The sequence below is a fragment of the Anopheles ziemanni genome, chromosome 2 (assembly GCF_943734765.1).
Source record: "Anopheles ziemanni chromosome 2, idAnoZiCoDA_A2_x.2, whole genome shotgun sequence".
NCBI lineage: Eukaryota > Metazoa > Arthropoda > Insecta > Diptera > Culicidae > Anopheles > Anopheles ziemanni.
In genome coordinates, this window is record NC_080705.1 from 63156218 (window position 1) to 63175425 (window position 19208).

Below are 19208 nucleotides of genomic sequence, written 5' to 3' on the forward strand. Positions count from 1 at the left end.
CAATGGAAATATTCCCCCCGGGGCGGTTGTAGGTGGACACACCTCGAAGGGTGAAAATCTGTATATTGCACGCGCGTATCATGGTGACGATCTACTTCCGGGCAAGATACTTCCGTCACACAAACAGGTTTATGTTTCTTATGCTGGGAAAGAGTATTCTTACAAAAACTACGAGGTACTTGTCGAAGCTCGGCGTGGAATCCGAATTAGAGCGGAGGATGCAGGAAATGAGTGAAAACAAATCTCTATGAGTTATAATAAGTTCTTTGCATCGAGCAGTAGCATAGCGCATCGAATAGTTTTCTCAGTGGTGTGTAATAGAAAAGAAATTCATATTTGATATTATCAAATATAAAATACTTCAGATTTTCTTTAACCCCTTCACAGTTCAACCAAGTCGAGAAAATGGCCCAAAAAAGTGTCACACAGTTTTTCATATTTTTATATAGTTCTCAGTTTAAATTCTAATGATAAACTTTTGATTTCCTAATTTCTTATGATTTTATTGATTAAATGATGGTTATTTTGCAAGCTACTATGCATGTATTTTTGATTTTTACCATATGTGTCATTTGTGATTGTGATGATTAAATTGCTTCGATTAGTGTGAAAGAAAAGAATGAAAATTTTTCAAACACATAAGAACGTGTGTTCGTAGCAGGTGCATCCGAAATAAATGCCGCTCAACGAAAGTAGAAACAAAACGAGCGACAAAAAAAAACTGCAAGAGCCATCCTCGGGTTAAGCAATATAAATTCCATCCGCTTGCCCGAGTCAGATTCGGTTAAAACTGTGCAGAGGTTAATAACATCTTATTCAATTTGCATATTAAAAACAAAATATCGCGAACCGACGAAGAAATAAACTCGATGAGTTAATGGAAAAGCGGCGCTTATTGCAAAAGTTGTAAGCAAGTTGAAAGTGAACCGGTTCGATGAAATATTTCTTGAACCGGTTCGATGAATATATTCGTTTGATAAAGCCAAACGGAAAAATTCAAATAATACCGAAAGTTGTAAATGGTTAAAAAAATGGTTTTCGAAAGACGGTTTGAATTTCTGAAGTATTTTTCAATCATGCGTTACTTCTATAATAAAGGCAATCAGAAGTATACTCCACTTTGTAATGCGTTGACATCTCTGTTGGTATTTATAAAAACGCATTGGAAATTTTACTTTGACTACTTGAATTATGATGACGTAGTAAATGAGTTTTCTCAATTCGTTTCAACGATTCTATTGAATAAGCGCCAGCTAATACAGGTGTTGTATAAAGCCCTCAGTTCTTTTCATTAAAATTTCCATGTATTTGCAGCTGTTGAAGAGGTTTGTAGAAAAAAATTGAATTCTTACCCAAGGTCGTAGAGAAAATATTTATTTATTTTTATTTGAGAATGAACAACATACCATTAATTATATAATAATGTAGTTAAGAACAACCTTGCATGGAATATTCAACCAACCCATCCACTGTTGAAAAGTTTATCGACATTCTTGCTAACCTTTTCAGTCATTTTCTCTAGTTTTTCCCCCAAGTTCGGGTTCGGTCGGGTCCGTTTCACATTCACAAACGACATCGTGCTCGTTTTCACCGCTGTTTTTCGTCATTCGTAGCTTCGGATTTCACTCAACCTGCAGACTTCTTAATCACCATCATCATCATCGTCATCGTCGTCGTCGTCATCATCAGCGCGTGTGCGAGAAAACTTTCGAGTCCAACGAAACAATTTCACCCCATCGCCAACTCGTGTCCATTAATTTTCTTCAATCTCCGTTTCTTTAGTCGGCTACCGTCCCATCACGTACTGTCGAGAAGAAAAGCCGTAGGTAGGCAGAAATAAAGCAGCCCCGCAGAGACTACACATTCAAAAAACGAAAATTGAGGTCGAACAGCGGAACTAAACTACCTTTCCCTTCGTTACCGCCACTTCCAAACTCACACGAGGCTGACAAAGTGAAAGAATGCCGCTCGGTCTCCCAACGAAACATTCGAAGCTCCAGTGTGCCCCTGAATTGCGGCAATCTGTGTGTAGCCAAGTGGAGCCGTGTTGTGGAGCAAATCGCTGAGATGAAGCGAAAAACACATTCGTGGCCAGTGGTGGTAGGGTAGGCGGACGGTGAGCCATGACTTGCGCAATAAAGCCACCAACAAACGGCCGAACGAGTCGAACGAGAATTGTAGGGAAACACTGCCTGATACTGCCGGAAAGATTCTGTCCATGTGTCAGCCACCGTCGCCGGAGTGATGCTATAGCAAAGCCAGCGAGCTACTCCGTCGTGCATCGATTAGAAGACCGAGCGGCAAAAAGCATACGAGCTCGTACGGCTCGGTAGTCCGTGACGTCGTGAGTCGGTCGACAGGGAAGGAAAATTGACGGGAAGAACCGAAGAAGATTGGATGGGCCTCGCGGTTTCTTTAAAAGCCCTTCCGTCTCCGCACGGTGAGCACAAAGTTTGTTGGCATCTTTCGGAAAAAGCGGCCTCTTCTGCTTGAGTGATTGTGGCTTTAGCCGCTGAACCGCCGGGGTCGACTGCAGACAAAGAAATTATGGGAAATTTCATGAAAACCTGATATCGAATGCCTTTATTTTCTTCGTTTGAGGATTCAGTAGAAACCCTAAAGACGTTTCAAAATTGAGGCTCAACGTTGTTTTAAATGCAACCAATCGCTATTTCATGAGTAATTCCGATTTTTTTTCATGCTAAATATTTGAATAAAACAAAATTATTCTTGTTTGCGTTATTTCTACTGTTTAGCGTTACTTTTCCCATCGTATTCTATCGTATGTGTCATTTTTCTACTGGTTAACTGTGTTTAACGAAACACTTAAAAAGATCACGAAAACGCTAAAAGCACCAAGGTATCATTTCTATAGATTATTACTCAAAGAAGGATAGAGTTTTCATAAATTGTTTTTCAATATCTATGCAGAATCTGTTTAAATCTAGTTTTTAAAAACTGGTAAGCAAAACTACATTTTATAGGATTAGATTCTGCAAGCTTTGGATGCATTTTCGACGTTTATCCATCACCATACAGTGATAGCCGCTTTTCGGCAGTTAGTTATATATGCAGTGTTATAGTTTTCTCTCGATATGGCTCAAGGATTTGTCAAAAACTGGACAACCGAACCATGTTCCTCAGATTGTTTGTCCATGAAATTAATCTTTCCCTTCTTTATTCCTCCATTTTTTCTGTAGTAATAATGTTGGTCCTCTTGCTACCCCACTCGAGTATGATGCCTTCCACTTTATGTTTTGTTGCCATTAGAGCAACATGTTGAAAGTAGATTGGAACACCTCAAGTAGATTGGAAGTTAAGCTTGTACATCTTTTCACATTTCTGAAAAATGCGAAGTATTCACTGCTTTAACAAGGCTGACTGTTAAATAATAATTGTGTATTGATGTTTACATCGTCTGGCTACTCCACACTTTATTTTTATCCATGTGATATAGACAGAATATAAGAATATTTTTAAAATTTTATGACACAAAAGAACGGATAAGAAATTTTGTAGCATCTTGAATGCAGAAAGTGGAAAATTCGAAAAAGAAAACATCCGATCGAAGTTTCACATCCTGCAAGAAGAGTCTTCAAAAGATGTAAAAATCAGTCTCAGAATTCTTAATAACAGAGCCGTTAAAGCTTGTCGCAATTTAATAGTTTTGCTGACAGCGACGTAAGCTAAAAGGAAGGAAAGCGATGCCTTAGTAATACATTCTCTTGCATTATTGCATCATCTTGTTGAATGAAAGGGCGCGTGGTAGAAACAACTTCGAGGCGCCTAACAACAGGCACAATTCGCGCAAACAAATCGATTTTGCTATTCGAATCGCGAATCAACAATCGATTACCCACCGGGAAGAAGAAGAAGCCGCCCCATCAAAGCCACCTCCATCAACACCATCATCATCATCCTGGCCTACCTGAGTTTGCTCATCCAGGCGTTATCGTCCTCGCGGGCCCATCTTCTCCCAGGCTCTCCGCCATCCCTCCCCACCCGCGGGCGTGGACGATAACGGGCACACAAAGCACCCGATGGCCAGTATCGCCGGGAAACAATCGCGTCCAGCGCCACCGACCGGAGGTGCTCGAGTGATCGAAGTGCAATCGCTCTTCACCGTGGCGGTGCGAGGGCAATTCTGCGCCCGCTGCTTCTTTACGGCCCGGTTCTTTGCGGTCCGGAGACGGTGCGGGGCCGTGCGCAAAAATCGTCGAAACTCGCTGATGTTGCACACGGCCCCAAACCCGGTCGGATTGGCCCGGACCGCGAACCACGCGAAACGGAATCGACTAAATCGGCGGCTTGTCGGTTGCTCGACGGGGTTTTGGTGGGCTTTTTTTACTGGTTTCTGTCTTTGCTAACGAAAGATTCGCGGAAGCTGTGATGGAGATTTGTCTCAATAGCTGAGAAAATATGAGTTTCCAAAGGAACCTTTGATATTAATCATGGTTCGATGGTCAAATTATTGCTGAAATAAATAAAAATAAATCTATAAACTTCGATTTAGACCGGAAAATCCCCTCAACGAAACTAAGCATGAGTTGCCATGGGAGAATTTATGGAAAATTTATGAAATGAATGGATTTTACTGCTAGCTAATGGTAATGTTTGTAAAGATAATTTAGATTTTAGAAAAGTAATTTTACTTTTGAGAATTGACGATGCATGCAGTATTTTTACGCCACTCTCATTTCCCTCAATATTCGATATCAGTTTGGGGAACGGTTCGGGGTGCCGGGTTTGGGGGGACCGGAATCGACTCAACAAGCTTATCAGAAGCCTATAAAACGTACCGGCGCAGCTCTCGGGGACCGTTAGTAAACCTCGGGGATCGCCTTCGTGCACGTCGTCGTCGTCGTCTTGTGAAAATCAGCCCTAGAAAGTGTTCGTCGATTAGTGAAGATGAAGCGGGGAGAGTTCAGTGTCCTTGGGGTGGGGTCAATGGCGACGGTAGTGCTTCTGGTGGCGTTCGCTGCATTCTCAGCCAAGGTGGAGGCCCACGAGGAACACGATGCGCACCATTGGAAGCACATGGCGCACGAGCTGCTGTTCGAGAAGAAGGATTACACGATGCAAAAGATTGTAATTATCGATAGTTTTAAGTGCAACGGTTGGGCGGACTGTGTTGTGACGCCGTGTGGTGCTTTTCACTAAAGTGAACTGTTCTTCAATATATATTGTGTACCCATTTGATATTACTTGTCTCCCAAAAGTGCATTATTCGGACAAACTATTAAAGAAGCCGGCTTCTTCAGGCTACAGTGTGGATACATTTTCATCAATGAACCTCAGCTATTCAATCTTCTTCAGCTGATAAGGCGATAGCGCGCACGATAAGCATGCCAAGTGGAGCAAGTAGATTGAAGAGTTGCCTACATCAAGATTATAAAACGCTCCTCCACATTCCTATCGCCATCGGGCGTTCAACATATCTGCTCCAGTGAATGATTGCAACAGCTTGATCCGGTTGCATTTCATGCTCGAAATGCGCATGCGATAATGAATGATTTCTTTCCGTTTCTTATCTCTCACTGCAGTTTATTATCACTGCGTTTGCTATCTTTCTTTGTACCTCCCGTCCAAGCGAGTTTAATTGATCCGCTACCTTGTGTTCCCCCTGAATACGGCGTTGATTTGGTTTGATTAATTTTCCATGCTATCAGAACCGTGAAAAGTTTATTTGATTTGCCAAAAGGAAAGGGTAATCCTTCGTATTCTTCGTAAATTTTTAAAGCACTAAACCCCTGCATATGATTAGTTGTTTTTACTTTGAACAAGTACAAGGTTAGTTTGAAAACGTAGGGTCAAAAAAATACCTAAAATCTGTACTCAACAGTATCGTGTATCATTTCGGTTATGTAGTGAAAATTCGCCCGCCCTCGTGCAGCATGCGTCCGAAGCAGCATCTAGAAGATTATATGACCAAATAGATACGCGTAACTGTTGAATATCCAATCGGCGAATAGTGTATGAGTAGTGTTTGAGAATTTCCTGGAGCTAAATTCTTCCCAGCGGGGAAATATACGGAAGGTTTTGACTTTGCGCGAAGCGAAGTTTAACGAAAACTTATTCGTCGCGTTAGTGCACGTCTTATTTGCAATCCTTTTCCACACTGTGATTATGATTTCTGACTCGTTTGTTTGATCTTTTCTTCACGGTCGCTCGTTCAACGACATTTTCTCCCGCCGGTCCAATGCAGAACGTCGCCAAGAACATCATGGTGTTCGTCGGTTCGGGAATGTCGCAACCGACGGTGACGGCCGCCCGCTTCTACAACGGTGGCGACAATGAAACCTTTTCCTTCGAGCGGCTAAAGTGGAGCGGAAATGCACGGGTAAGTAGGAATTTTTATCTGAATCTTAAATCACGGTAGAAATTAAAGAGGTTGGGAAACGGTCTACAATCCACAAAGCAGAGGAAGTCTACAAGCGGGCTCGTAGAAATTAGAACAACATGAAGGTAGCTTTAGGAATCCATTCGCTTCGGATTTAATTTATTAGTTAAATTACTTTTCCTTCAACCGGTTCTAACCGACTGGTTGCCCGAAACCCATTTTCGTCAAAACTCCACAGCAGATCGTTTGACGTCATGCAACGAAAAACTACGGACGAAAGCCCCCAAAAAGGATCAAAGTTCACGGTAAAGTTTTCCCCCCGGTTGCCAACACCAACCAGCCAATGTCATGGCAAACAAGATTTTCCACTTGTTTTTTTTTTTTTGGTTTTCATCCCACTCTGCTCAGTGAACGTTTCGTTCGTTACCTTCTACCGGAAAAAGCGACCAACGTGAATTGCAGTGGGGGAAGCTGAAGAAAACAAAGAGGAGTGGGGATATAACCCGTCAAACCTTTCCACACGCCTACGCCCTTGCTTCGCCGTCCCGAGTGAGGTGGGAAAACTGCAGGAAAATCGAGCCTAACGGACAGCCGGTTTGGGAAAATCGATGGGAAAGCGTTTTAAGCGTCAGTCAGTTTAGGGAAAACGGAAGGGATTGGGGAGAATTTGCAATGAATCTACGAGGTTCCGGCGGGAGAGAAAATGAAAGAGGCGTTAGAGAAAGAGAGAGAGAGAGAGAGAGTGAGAGTGAACAATTCAACACGATGACACGTTGGAATGGGTTTGTGAGAAGGAAAAATAAAACTCCTCATTTCTTCCCTCACGGTCAAACGCTCAACTCGGCTAGTCTATTTTTCCGGTTATTGATTGGGAACACATTGTCGATGAATGCATCCTTCCTCCCTGCGGATTTGTTGCGTCATCCTCCTACGAAGTGGCTCGGTTGCAGCCATTTTCCTAGCACCGGCCGGAGGGAATGTGTAATAAATTGGCCACTTACTTACGGAGAGGATGGAAAGCACCCCCGCCCCTCTCTCCAAAAACTTTTCACTTGGACATGGAAACGTTGGCACACCCGGTGCTGACGGGTTTTCCCTCCGCTAATGGGGATGGATGGGGTTTGTTTTGCCTGCAGCTTTCGGGGATTATTTATTCAACTGACCGGCCTGAGAGGGGTATTTTCCCCCAGCAAGTTTTCCCCCGCTTCATTTAATTTTTTTTGTCGTCCCCCGCTCGTGTTTTCCCTCAGACCTACTGCGTGAACAGCCGCGTTCCGGACCCGGCCTGCGCCGGGACAGCCTTTCTGACGGGCGTGAAATCGAACCTCGGCACCGTGGCGATGGATCCGACGGTCAACCGGGGCGCCTGCGAGCTGGACCCGGCGAAAAAACTCGCCTCCATCGCCAAGTGGGCGCTCGACGCGGGAAAAGCAGTCGGTAAGTGTGTGTGGATTCACCTAATCCCTACGAAATCGTTTTCCACATCAGCGCCGGTTCGAGCACGATTGCAACGGAGGTTTGATTTATCGTGATTCAATCGGCCCGCTTTGGTTCAATTAACTTTTATCGTAACGTTCAACACGCCAACATGGAATTGTTTTTCACATGAATTCGCGTTACATACACTTCGATATAACGCTTGTGAACAATCTTTACGCTTCATTTGAAATAAAACAGCTAGTTGCAAACGAAGTCAGTGCATGCATCTATGCGCTTACCCGAACACCATCTCCGAACATAACACTTGAGGCATGCGCAAAGTAACGGCAGCTATATTTAAACTAAGGTTTAGTTTGAGATTGCTGATCCGGCTTGCATTAGGTTGCACTCTCATCAACAAGTCCCATATTGTCTAGTGGTTAGGATATCCGGCTCTCACCCGGAAGGCCCGGGTTCGATTCCCGGTATGGGAAGCAGCTAACTTTATTTTATTACAGGAGTTAAATTTAAAAGAGATACCGTATTTTATAAACTTTAGCGGCAAATGCAGGAATGTAAATATAAGTAAATGAACAGTAAATGAATGATTTATGAAACTTCAGGAAAATTAAGAGACTCTTTTACTGCTTACAATGTAAGTAAATGATTTTTTTTTCTATTCTTTTACTTCGTAAAATCCATTAGACACAAATTTGTTTACAATCCTTTCGTGCCTCTAAAGTGCGGCTCTAAAAACAAACTACATTCATTTTAACAGACCCCGTAAAAAAACATAAGCTTTAACTGACAGTGATTGCTACTTTAAAAGATCACTCAAAGCGATTCTCTTAATATTTTTTCGAAACAATAATTTGAAAGAAAAAAAGAAGACATTATACACGGAAACCTTCGACGCCCGGTAGTTTTTTGCTATACAAATGAAAAATTGCTATTTACATTGTCTGTTGATAGCTGTTTGATTTCCATTCTGGATACTTTTTATCAATGAAATAAACATTCTCTGAATTTTCTTTGGGCATCCTTTATAAGAAATATTGTACAATTTGCAAAGTTACCTCCAATATTGAGCAATTATTATTTTTTTGAATTAATCTGACTGAATTTGTTTAGTAAGTAAATATGCATGTTGATTTTTTAGATCGAATACGGAATTAAAACTTCTTTTAGATGAGATAAACGCGTTCTTTTAATTTTAACTTCTTCTTCTTGGCGTAACGACCTCTTGGTCATACATTCCCGTTAAGGGCTTACGAGACTTGTTTCCCTGTTGTACGTGGATAGTCAGTCCTCTCGTACACGGGAGGGTCCGGGCTCGGTTGGGATTCGAACCCACGCCGTCGAGGTGGTAAGCCCCGGCGCTCATGGGCCGATTTTTCTAACCGGCGCTACCGGTAGTTTTTATTTTAACATAACATATTATATCACTTCTGAGCAAAATTGATTGGATGAGTTGATTGATATTAAACGAACGAATTCGATAAAAGTTACGGTTGATACAGCTTTAGACACGGACCAATGTTTAGTTTTCTTCAACAAAAAGAATCGTAATGTTATAGCATTGTTGCAAGCAAAACTTGCTGTATTCAAGTGTTGATTGGATGTCGTGCTTTCTCGTCGTACATTGCAGGTTTTGCCACAACGTCTCGTGTCACCTCCGGTTCGAACGCAGCCCTGTTCGCCAACAGCCCGGACAGCCGGTGGGAAAACGATGCGGACGTAAAAGCCGCCGGCTGTAACGTAAACACCGTGCCGGACATTGCGCATCAGCTCATCCACGGAGACATTGGCAAGCACTTCAAGGTATGTGTCTGGTTCGGCCTGGCCTTTACTCTATCCTTACGTGTTTCTTATAACCAATTTTCCATCCCGGTTAGGTGATACTCGGCGGAGGAAGGAAGAACTTCATCCCCACCACGGAAACGGACACCGCCACCGGAGCCCGCGGTTTGCGAACCGACGGGAAAAATCTGATCAAGGAGTGGCAAGATTCGAAGCAGGGAGCGAACGCAACATACATCACCACAAATGTACGTACTTTTGGAGAAACATTCTTTTTGCCACAAACACTTGGTAGTGCACGTAGGTTTGAATGGAAAAGTTTTATCCTCCTCCGCCCACTCGGTGCCAGGCTTGGCTTTCTTTTCGTTTCAATGGAAACGTCTCGAATTTCCATGCCTACGAGAGTACGATTTGCGTTCGGGAAAACCATTAATTTAGCTCACCATATATTTCATTTCCCACATAGTTTATGACCCACGTTACCACACGCCGCCCTTTTTGCCGTTTTCCAGATGGGGGAAAGCAGTCTAACGGGACGTTGGGAACAACCAACGTTTTCCACGTACTGTCGTCGTCTAATGCGCGCAACGTTTGTTCCGGGTTTCGGAAAACTCTCCCTCAGAAACCGATACAGCATGCGTTTGGGTAGCGTTTATTTTTGGCGCAACCGTGAAAAACCGTGCATTCTCCCCGCAAGCGAGAATTGCTACAGAACCGATTGTTTGCTCCTTTTCTTTTTCCCGAGTTCACGTTAAACTGCGGTTCCAATTCATCATGAGCGCGTTAATTGTGCTACTCATTTTGTATTCTCTAGTGCTTCACTGTTTTTTTCCCGCTCCATAGCGATTTTATCTCACTTGTCGACCGGAAAAGTTGAACCCCCCAATAAAAATTCACAATGATTTATGCATCTCGAGCTTGTAAATGGTGTCTCCGCCCACAAATAGCGCCTCAAACGGGCACTTGAAGAACACTTTATTGCACCAATTTATTGTGCAAACCCGAAATGCAGCGTTTTTCCAGAGTCGTTTATCGAGTTTGGTTGTTGGTTGTTTTTTTCTTTTGGATTTTTATTTTGATTTATTTTGGTTTCGTGGAGTGAGAGTGGGTACATTTTATCACGTTGATTTTCATTTGTAGTTTACTTTTCTGTGAAGTATAATGTAATGTCATCTCTGTCAGATTTTTTACTAAAAAATCATGGTACATACATACATGCATTTCATATTTGACTGTTCGTTTAATTAGAATTTAATGGAATTTTTAAATTATTTTTCTTAGTACTTCTTCTTAGACTTCTTCTTTTTTGGTTTTTATCCTTCTCTTTTCTCTTCCAAACTTTTTTTTATCCGTTTTCTAGCTGAAACGATTTTCTTTTTCAAATGAAATAAATCTATATCATCACATTTTAACCTCATCAGTCTTCTAGGTATAAACAAGAAACACGTTTCTTATAAAAGAAACATAAAGGCAACCATATAAAACGAAAGATATAAAGCCTTTGCTCACCGTCCTGTGTCAATCGTTCGATCAGCTTAATTGCAGTAAATTGAAGACAATTGAGAATGATTGCGTACTTCTCTCCAACGCTGGTCGACAGAAAAAAAGTGCACCAAGATCTTAATTAAAGAATGTGATCGCGTCGATAAAGCCGATAGAGTGAGCCCTCGGTTAAGCTTATAAATTGTGCAATCGAACGCTACGTTGCACCCGGGTGCAAGAAAGTGCATCGCCCCTCAGCTCCTCCTGCACCGTCCTTTACTTTCCCGTGTCCCGTGTTTGGTGTGGAAGCGCCAATCGAGCTCAGAAAAAAATATAAAACCGGATTGCAAACGGAGGAAAAAACCGCCTGAAGCATATTCCAAATGTCCAGGCTTCCCGAGCCCCGAAGGTCCCGGCGGCCAAACGAACACGCTTGGTCGAGTGTGTCCCGGGAGGGATCCGGTCCGGGATCGCGCCCAGAGTGGATTTGATTTATCGTCCCGTGTGCGCCCCGACGGTGTAAAATGGCTGATATAAATCATTCCGCCTGCCGTCAATTGCTGCCACTGGCACGAGGTACAACGCCACCGCCGACGCCGCCGGGCACTATCCGCTCCGAACGCGACCGGCCAATCCTTGGAGCTTGTTTTGTTTTGGGGCCGGTATTCTGAATTATTGAACGATACGTGGTGGATGACGGGGGGGTCCGAATGTCACCGGGTGGGACGAAGGTGGGTGGAACCGAGCTGCTGAAACTGAACTTCCGTTGGCAGGGTTAACTCCTTTCTTCCCTTCATCACGGTGAGCGAGATGCAACCGTTTGTTAGGTTGACAAGTTGAAATAAAGAGGATATGTGAGATTTTTTAAATTTCCTTTTCTCTCAATTTCCTCAATTTAAGACAAGATAAAAAGTGACTAAGTGTAATGCTTAGAAATGCAGCAAAATTTGATTTTGACCGTAATTTGTTTACGTAAATCAGTTTTTTTCTTGTTGCTGTGCTATTTTTTTCTAACTGTATTTAATTTCGCTTTGTTGTTTTCTTTCTGTAGGGAAATATTTGGTAATGAATTTAGGATTATTTTATATATTATTATATGACGGGAGCATTTTATGTAACTTATTCCCTATAAGCCGTTGTTTGCATAAAGCGCTTTAACTTATGCTAATACTGTTTTACACTTACTCTATTTAATTTAGTTTTGAAAATTAATCTCTGTGGAGAAATGTTTGGTTACTAAATAATGAATTAAGGATTGTTTGAACTTTATTTTATGTTTCATAATAACTGCAATTGTTTCCAATCCAAGTTTCCGTTATGATTTCTAGTTTAAATTAATAGTTAAACAATGTCTAATCGATAACAAATACAAAAATATCATTAATTTTAGCATATTGATTACTTATCAAACCATTCTTTCAATAATACACTTTTAGATTAACACAAATTGACTGTAAAAAAGCTTTCGAGCCAGGTCAATTTGGGAACGAGATACTGGTTTTTGAGACACAAAAATCGAAAATTGTGCTGTGTCAATATGGAAGATATTTGGATTATAATGTTAACAAAAAAGTTGAAGCCAACGCTGTTAACATAACTTTTTCTTTGAGCTTAAATGTTGAACTGTTTTCGTTACATCCGAGTTTTTCAGCCAAATTTGAATTTGTTCATCGATCTTTCCTGATTTTATCCTTCAAAAAGCACACAGTGCCACTGGGCGGGTTTTTCGATACGATAGGCATCAGCTCCCAAACCCGGGTCGAAGATTCGATTCGCAATCCGAGGCGCACCGCACAAAACTGCATCGAGCTCGTGCGTTGCGTGCAGCAAAAACGCAGTCCACGGCCAACGGACGGCATGCACTCCGTTTGAAGGTCTGCGTCGTCGTCTGTTTGAAGTTTATCATCACGTTCGCTTTACCCCGTTCGTGCATGGTTCTTCCTCTTCCTTGGCGAGCAACTAAACACAGGGTTGCCGCCGCCGTCGGACGCCGAACACCAATTGGACGTGTCCTCCAACAGATTGCCGCAGCACGATCGATCGTGGTGTTTCGGGTCGATAAAAATTCTTCCCGCGATCCGCGGTCCGCCGCTTTTATGCATTATTATTTCCGTCGTTTAGTCGGTATGTTTATCCGTTTTCTTCCCAATCCGTATTTGGCCGCATTCTAATAACTTTTCGCCGAAAACCGCCGATCGCTGACGGGATCTTTATTGTCAATCAATCGGACGAGGACCTCTTTTTTCGGGTTTGACATTTGTTATCAGCATGGCAATCGAAATTCTCTTCTCGTGATGTGTTTTGATTCGTTAAACTTTTTGGATGCAATTTTTAATGAAATGAATCGTAAAGTTAATAGCAACTGTTTCGCTATGGTTGAGGAATTATAAAACTTGGTTTGCAGAGTTTGTTATGATCCTTCAACAATAACTAAAGAATAATCATAACTTACAACGCAGTAAGAAGAAAAACTGTATCCCTATTTGCAATTGCAGTGTAAAAAAATACTTAATCTTTGTAGAACTCCAACATTCCAACTTCTAACATCCAAACTTATGTTTAAATAGTTTTGATAACATTTTATATTTTAACTTCATAACATAACTTGATAACAATTTATATTTTATAAATCAATTCAAACTGAAAACGAAGATTTTTTCTATGTTTACAATATTCAAAAATTGTAAGCAGCATGATTACTTTTTAAGGTTTTTAATTCATGCAAAAAATTCTTTGTTCAAGCCTATTTTAGTTTTCTAGAATTCCAGCCCTTTCATAAAAAAATACATAGCTCCTGATACAAAACGGAAAGCTATGGTATATCAAAAGAGCAATTGACTTGCACCACTCAGCTCACTTTGTAGTTCATTTTAAAGCCCTTTTTTGTGAGAAAATAAAAAAAAACTAACGCAAGAAAAGAATTCACCACTTGATTTTTAAGTAACAATAACTAAAGTATAAACTTTTAGTTGTTTTTAAATCATGGAATGCAAATGTAGCCTCAGCTTTAATTGACTATGCACATCGTCCGCTTTCAGTGGATGGCGCAGCTATCTGACTTTCTTTTGCCATCGATACCGAACCGGAACACCAACCCTTGTGGCAAAACCAGCTGCCCTTCCTCAACACCGGTAACACTTCGCACGGAACACGAAGCTGCAAAATTCATTAAATTTGATCATTGCCATTAATTAACGGAATAAAACGGTCCCCCGTACACCCCCGTCTTCTTATGTCCCACCCCACCCGCGAAACACAACGATAAACGGTTGCCGATTGCAAAGGTACCCTGCGTTCGGGGATGAGCGGTTGGGGAGAAATAGAAACCGCAAACTTTTATTGAGACATAAAACCCGGCACGATGTCGTGGGGGTTTGATTGGGCTATCCGATGAGGACGCGGCATATAACACGCACGTGCTTGTGTGGGACGATCATTGGGACGGCGTCCGGCGAACGTTTTCCGCGTTCTGTTTGCGTTTTAGCTAGAATGAGTCCTTTTTTGTTTTGCTCAATATTTTATTTTATTCGCTTACCTATCTGAAATCTGAACCGCTTCTGGCGAACGAGCGTACGGACCGAAAAACCGTTCAACACCGAAACACCGGGTGTGTGACACCACATACGATAGTTGTGGCCGGTTGTGCCAGTTGGCTCCCAAAATCGGTATCGAGTAAAAGCCGAGATTAGTCCACGGAAAACCAATTAAATCTAGCGCCCACATACGGTCACGGAATGCTGTCGTGCGCTAATCCCGGCGCTCTTTCTCCACCGCCGACGGCCCGGGAACGGGAATCGGTTTCATTTTCACAGCACAGAAAAAAAACAGGTTGCATTTGTGCAAGCAAGTTCGTGGAAAGCCCAAGCTGAATGGAATAAAACCCGATTGGATCGAATTAAAGGAAAAGATTCGTATAGAACATAAAAGCCCAACTGGACAGCACAAACTGGACAGAAGTATATGCACTTCTGTTTCCTTTTTTAAATGTGTTACATATGCTAGATTAAATTTGTATACTATTATGATTTACGTTTTTCATTTTCAGTTATAGTTCAGTAATTTCTTGTATCTGCTGTATTAGTTTTTCACTTTTCACTAATGTAATTTTTTTCTTTTCAATTACCTTACCTTTATTTTTAATTTTGATGCTCTCCTGTGAGTTGGAGAGTCCTGTGAGTTGGAAGGTCTTAACTAAATCAAATCAAAACTAATTTTTCATGTACACATTTCATACCGGCAAAAGCTAACACGTTATGATTAAAGTGTCTGTTTTTAACGTTTAATTATCGATATTATTACACGCAAAAAAATAAAACATTCTTTTTATTTCCAGTTGCAATTTGTTGTAACTGCTTTGTCATTTCTTCACTTCTCTCGGATTTTTTTTTCTTTTCAATTACCTTAGCTTTCATTTTTAATTTTGATGCCCTCTTGTGAGTTGATGGTCTGCACTAAATAAAATCAAAAATTATTTATCATGTACCCATTTCATGCCAGCAAAAAGCTAACACGTTGTACTTGAAGTATCTGTTTTTACTGTTTTATAATTCTAAATTGCCAAAAAGTAGTTTCATTCGATAAAATATATAGTAGGGATGTTAAATGATCGAATCAACGTTCGGTCTCAATTTCATCAACTTCTCGTTACGCATCTACTGACACGACTTTGCCGAATGTTTATTCACGTCAATTTTCCCACCCCCGAAGGGGTCCGAATTTTAATCAGTATTTTAAATATTTATTAAATTTACCCCCTCCTCCCCAGCTACCACACACTACCTTGCGAACGCAAACAGCATCTTTCCCTTCTAACGAAACCATGATTTGGCCATCCTGCGTAAGGGACGCACTTGTTAGGAAAATCGATTGGGGGAAAACTCCCAGCACCGAGGGCAGAAGTTGGCGGAAACAACTGCGGCCCGGCTGTGTCTGTCTGTGCTGATTTTGACGCACGTCTCGCGTGTTGACGAGAACACCCTTAGCCCGGCCCGGGAAGGGAAAACGCGCGCTCGTGAAAAGGGAACCCTCAATTTCCACCCTTTTGAGTATTTAATTTGATTTTCAATCCCATTTAGCGCTCGTTGCCTCGGTGTTTGGGTTGTTCCCAAAAGTTCCTTCCAGCTTGGGCTGGCGCGTGGGAGGGAGGACCTTATCGATGGGTGCGGGAAACTGTATCCTTTTGTGCGAGAGAGTGTGGCCGGAAGTGTTCTTCCGGTTGTTTCGAAGTGATTGTTTGCGCTCGGCACAAAGAATGGCGAATAAATTACCAGCTCGTTGAAATTAGCGAGATGAAATGATGGTAAAACGCTCTTTATCCGTTGTGTGCAGTTTTTGTCGATGGAAATAGATAAAGTTCCATAAAAAATCATTCCTACTCACAAGGGTTCTTTTTTCCAAAGAAGAATTTTATAATTTATGAGGCAAAAATTACGTGTCACTTTTGCTTAGCACTTTGGAATTTGGGCATTAAAAACTGAAAATTTTGTTATTGTGTAAGCTCAGTGTAAGACTATATCACTTTTTAAGTATTTGAATAAGTTTTAAGTATTTGCATTGTATATTGTGATCAGCGCTCGAAATCTTAGAAGTCCGGAATCCTCAAGCATGATATAATATTTTTTCTAGATTTTAATTTCGGGAAACAGTTGATTTTTCAACCTTAATCTGGACTAACTCGTAGGGTAATTAGTATATTGTCATTTTCGATATTGTTCGAAAATGTATCACTGTTCTTGGTATTCATCAATATGTGTGTCTTTGCTACATACTCAATAATTTCGTCACATTTAAATAAAAATAGAATACTCTTTCATAAAAACATGTTTGCGAGATAGCGAAGAAAAATTTAAACAGTTTTCCTATGGATTCTGAGGCAATATTTTTCTAATTTGTGTGAATTCTGGAATAACACGAATCGGCAAATTGGTTAAGAAAATCAAGATGTTGCTGTATTGAAGAATATTTCAATGAACGGAAGCGTTGTTAATCTTATAAAATCTTCGTTTCTTCTTGCTTACAGAGCCAACTGGGAGCCCTGGACACATCGCAGATCGATTTCCTGCTCGGGCTGTTCGACTTTGACAACCTGCCGTACAGCACGGACATCGAAAGCGACACGCCACCACTTGTCCGCATGGTGCACTACTCGCTTGAGATGCTGCAGAAGAAAGAACACACCAACGGCTTCCTGCTGTTCGTCGAGGACGGCAACATCCGCCGGGCACATCAGGAGAACAAGGTCCGCAAGGCGCTCGAACAGGTGCGCCACTACAGCGGCGCCTTCAACATGGCGCACATGATGGGGTCCGAGCAGAACACGCTGTTCGTGTCACTGAACGACGTCGGCAGCACGCTCGCCCTGCCCGGCTACCCGGCCCGCTCGACCGACCCCGTCTCCAGCACGGCCGGCACCAGCGATGCCGACGCCCTGCCCTACCTTGGCCTCGCGTACGCCACCGGCCCGGCCCACTCGTCCTTCTACCGGACCACTTCCGGCCGGCTCGATCCCACCGTCGTCCTGCAGGGCATGCCGGAACCGTTCGAGCGCACCTGCCCGGCGTCGGTCCCGATGGCGGAGGGCGCCGATGGCGGAGAGGATGCCGCCGTGTACGCTTCCGGTCCGTGGGCTTTCATGCTGTCCGGAGGCTACGAGCAGCACTTCATCGCACATCAGATCGCCTTTGCGTCCTGCATGGATGGGGCCTGTGATGGCGCTTCGGCGATGGCCCTTTCCATGGCCACTGTTGTCCTAGCGCTGGTCGCCAAATTGTGCGCTTAAACCGAAACTTATGCTACTTCTAAACGGGTTTTCTTCGGCGACATCCTTCAAGGAACCTGCGTCGACGGTGAGACCGAAGCATCCACTTTTTTCTACCGGAATCAGCACCGCGGGCCATCGGTTTGTACATTTCGTTTGCTGACGCTGGACTGGAAATAAAATACTTTTAACAAAATTTAGCGCAAACCATTGTCTTGTCTTAACTTTATTCTTACCAAAACTGGACGTTGAATGGTTCTTAGAAACTGTTTTCAATGTTTTTTTGTTGTAGTAATTAATTAAGTTGTTGTGGAGCATTTGCTACACTATGTTTTTTATCATAAGAGTTGAAAACCTAAAACAGAAAGGAATACATTGGGAGCTTACGGCTCCAAAATTCTTGTTTCTAAAGGAGCATCTCATGTTCACATATTTTTACAAACCTTTTTAGTATCTAGAGGGTTGTAGGAGGGTTTAAAAAACCGATAAGAAAACAAAAAAGATTCGATCATGTTTTTAGCTTGATCATTTTTTTTTAGTTTGAATGGCTCAAGCTGCGATAGTTGAAGAATATACGATAACTGAAGACATTTTGAAAACTGGTATCATATACTTTGAAGATTTGAAAATTATAAAAGATCACTTACGCAATGCTTTTTGTCTTTCTTAATTCTTGCCATATAAGATCGTTTTTCAAACATTTCTGAACAAGAAATGATAAATTTTTAACGTCAATAATTTTACTTAACATAGTAAATTACTACCTAGATTCAAGATAAATGTATTTTGTGGGCACCTGATTCTAGTAGAATTACGCCTCTTGCATTCCAAATTTGTCCTTGTACAAGATGAAGTTCGTATGCTAATTGCGTCGTTTGAAAAAACGCTCCCTCAAAAAGGGCCTTTTCCCGTATGCCACAAATCGAAACCCCCTCGAATGGGAGAGAGGAGGGACCGAATGCTTGCGAGCCCGACTTTGAATCCCCGTCGTCGAGTTCGAACCGGATTTTTCGGTCGTCTCCACCCTGAAGCGGGTTTCATTGCTTTGCCGGTGCTTTCTTGAATCGTGGAAAAACAACCATTCAAACTCGTTTTACCTGCGTTCTGCTTTGGACGGTGTGGCCTTCCTCTCGGTTGTTTTACGGTCGGCCGTTTTTTTAAACCACCCTCTGTTATTGCTAGCTCCCTCAATGGTCAGAATTGGGTACGTCATACAACGAGGCACACATTATGCTAAAAACATTCCCTCATTTCAGCTTATTCGATTTCACGTTCCGTTCACAGAAAGAAGAGTGAAAAAGTACCCCTCACCAGTGCTCCATTCCCAGGTTCGCTTTGCCCCCCAAAAAGCGGATGAAATGTCCTTGTTACTTTTTTGGGGCGAAACACGCAGTAAAACACGTACCTTTC

The 19208-nt window shown here is 42.1% G+C and overlaps 1 protein-coding gene and 1 non-coding gene across 2 annotated transcripts; both read left to right on the forward strand.

The window, feature by feature from the left end:
- The first annotated feature begins 4947 nt into the window (after positions 1-4947).
- On the forward strand, positions 4948-17819 carry LOC131292744 (membrane-bound alkaline phosphatase-like). Its single transcript, XM_058320852.1, has 6 exons — positions 4948-5088; positions 6206-6340; positions 7591-7777; positions 9408-9580; positions 9655-9807; positions 17061-17819. The coding sequence occupies exons 1-6, from the start codon at positions 4948-4950 to the stop codon at positions 17817-17819; spliced, it is 1548 nt and encodes a 515-aa protein (XP_058176835.1).
- On the forward strand, positions 8182-8253 carry Trnae-cuc (transfer RNA glutamic acid (anticodon CUC)). The gene has a single exon. It is a non-coding gene; the product is annotated as a tRNA-Glu (tRNA).
- Positions 17820-19208: the final 1389 nt, after the last annotated feature.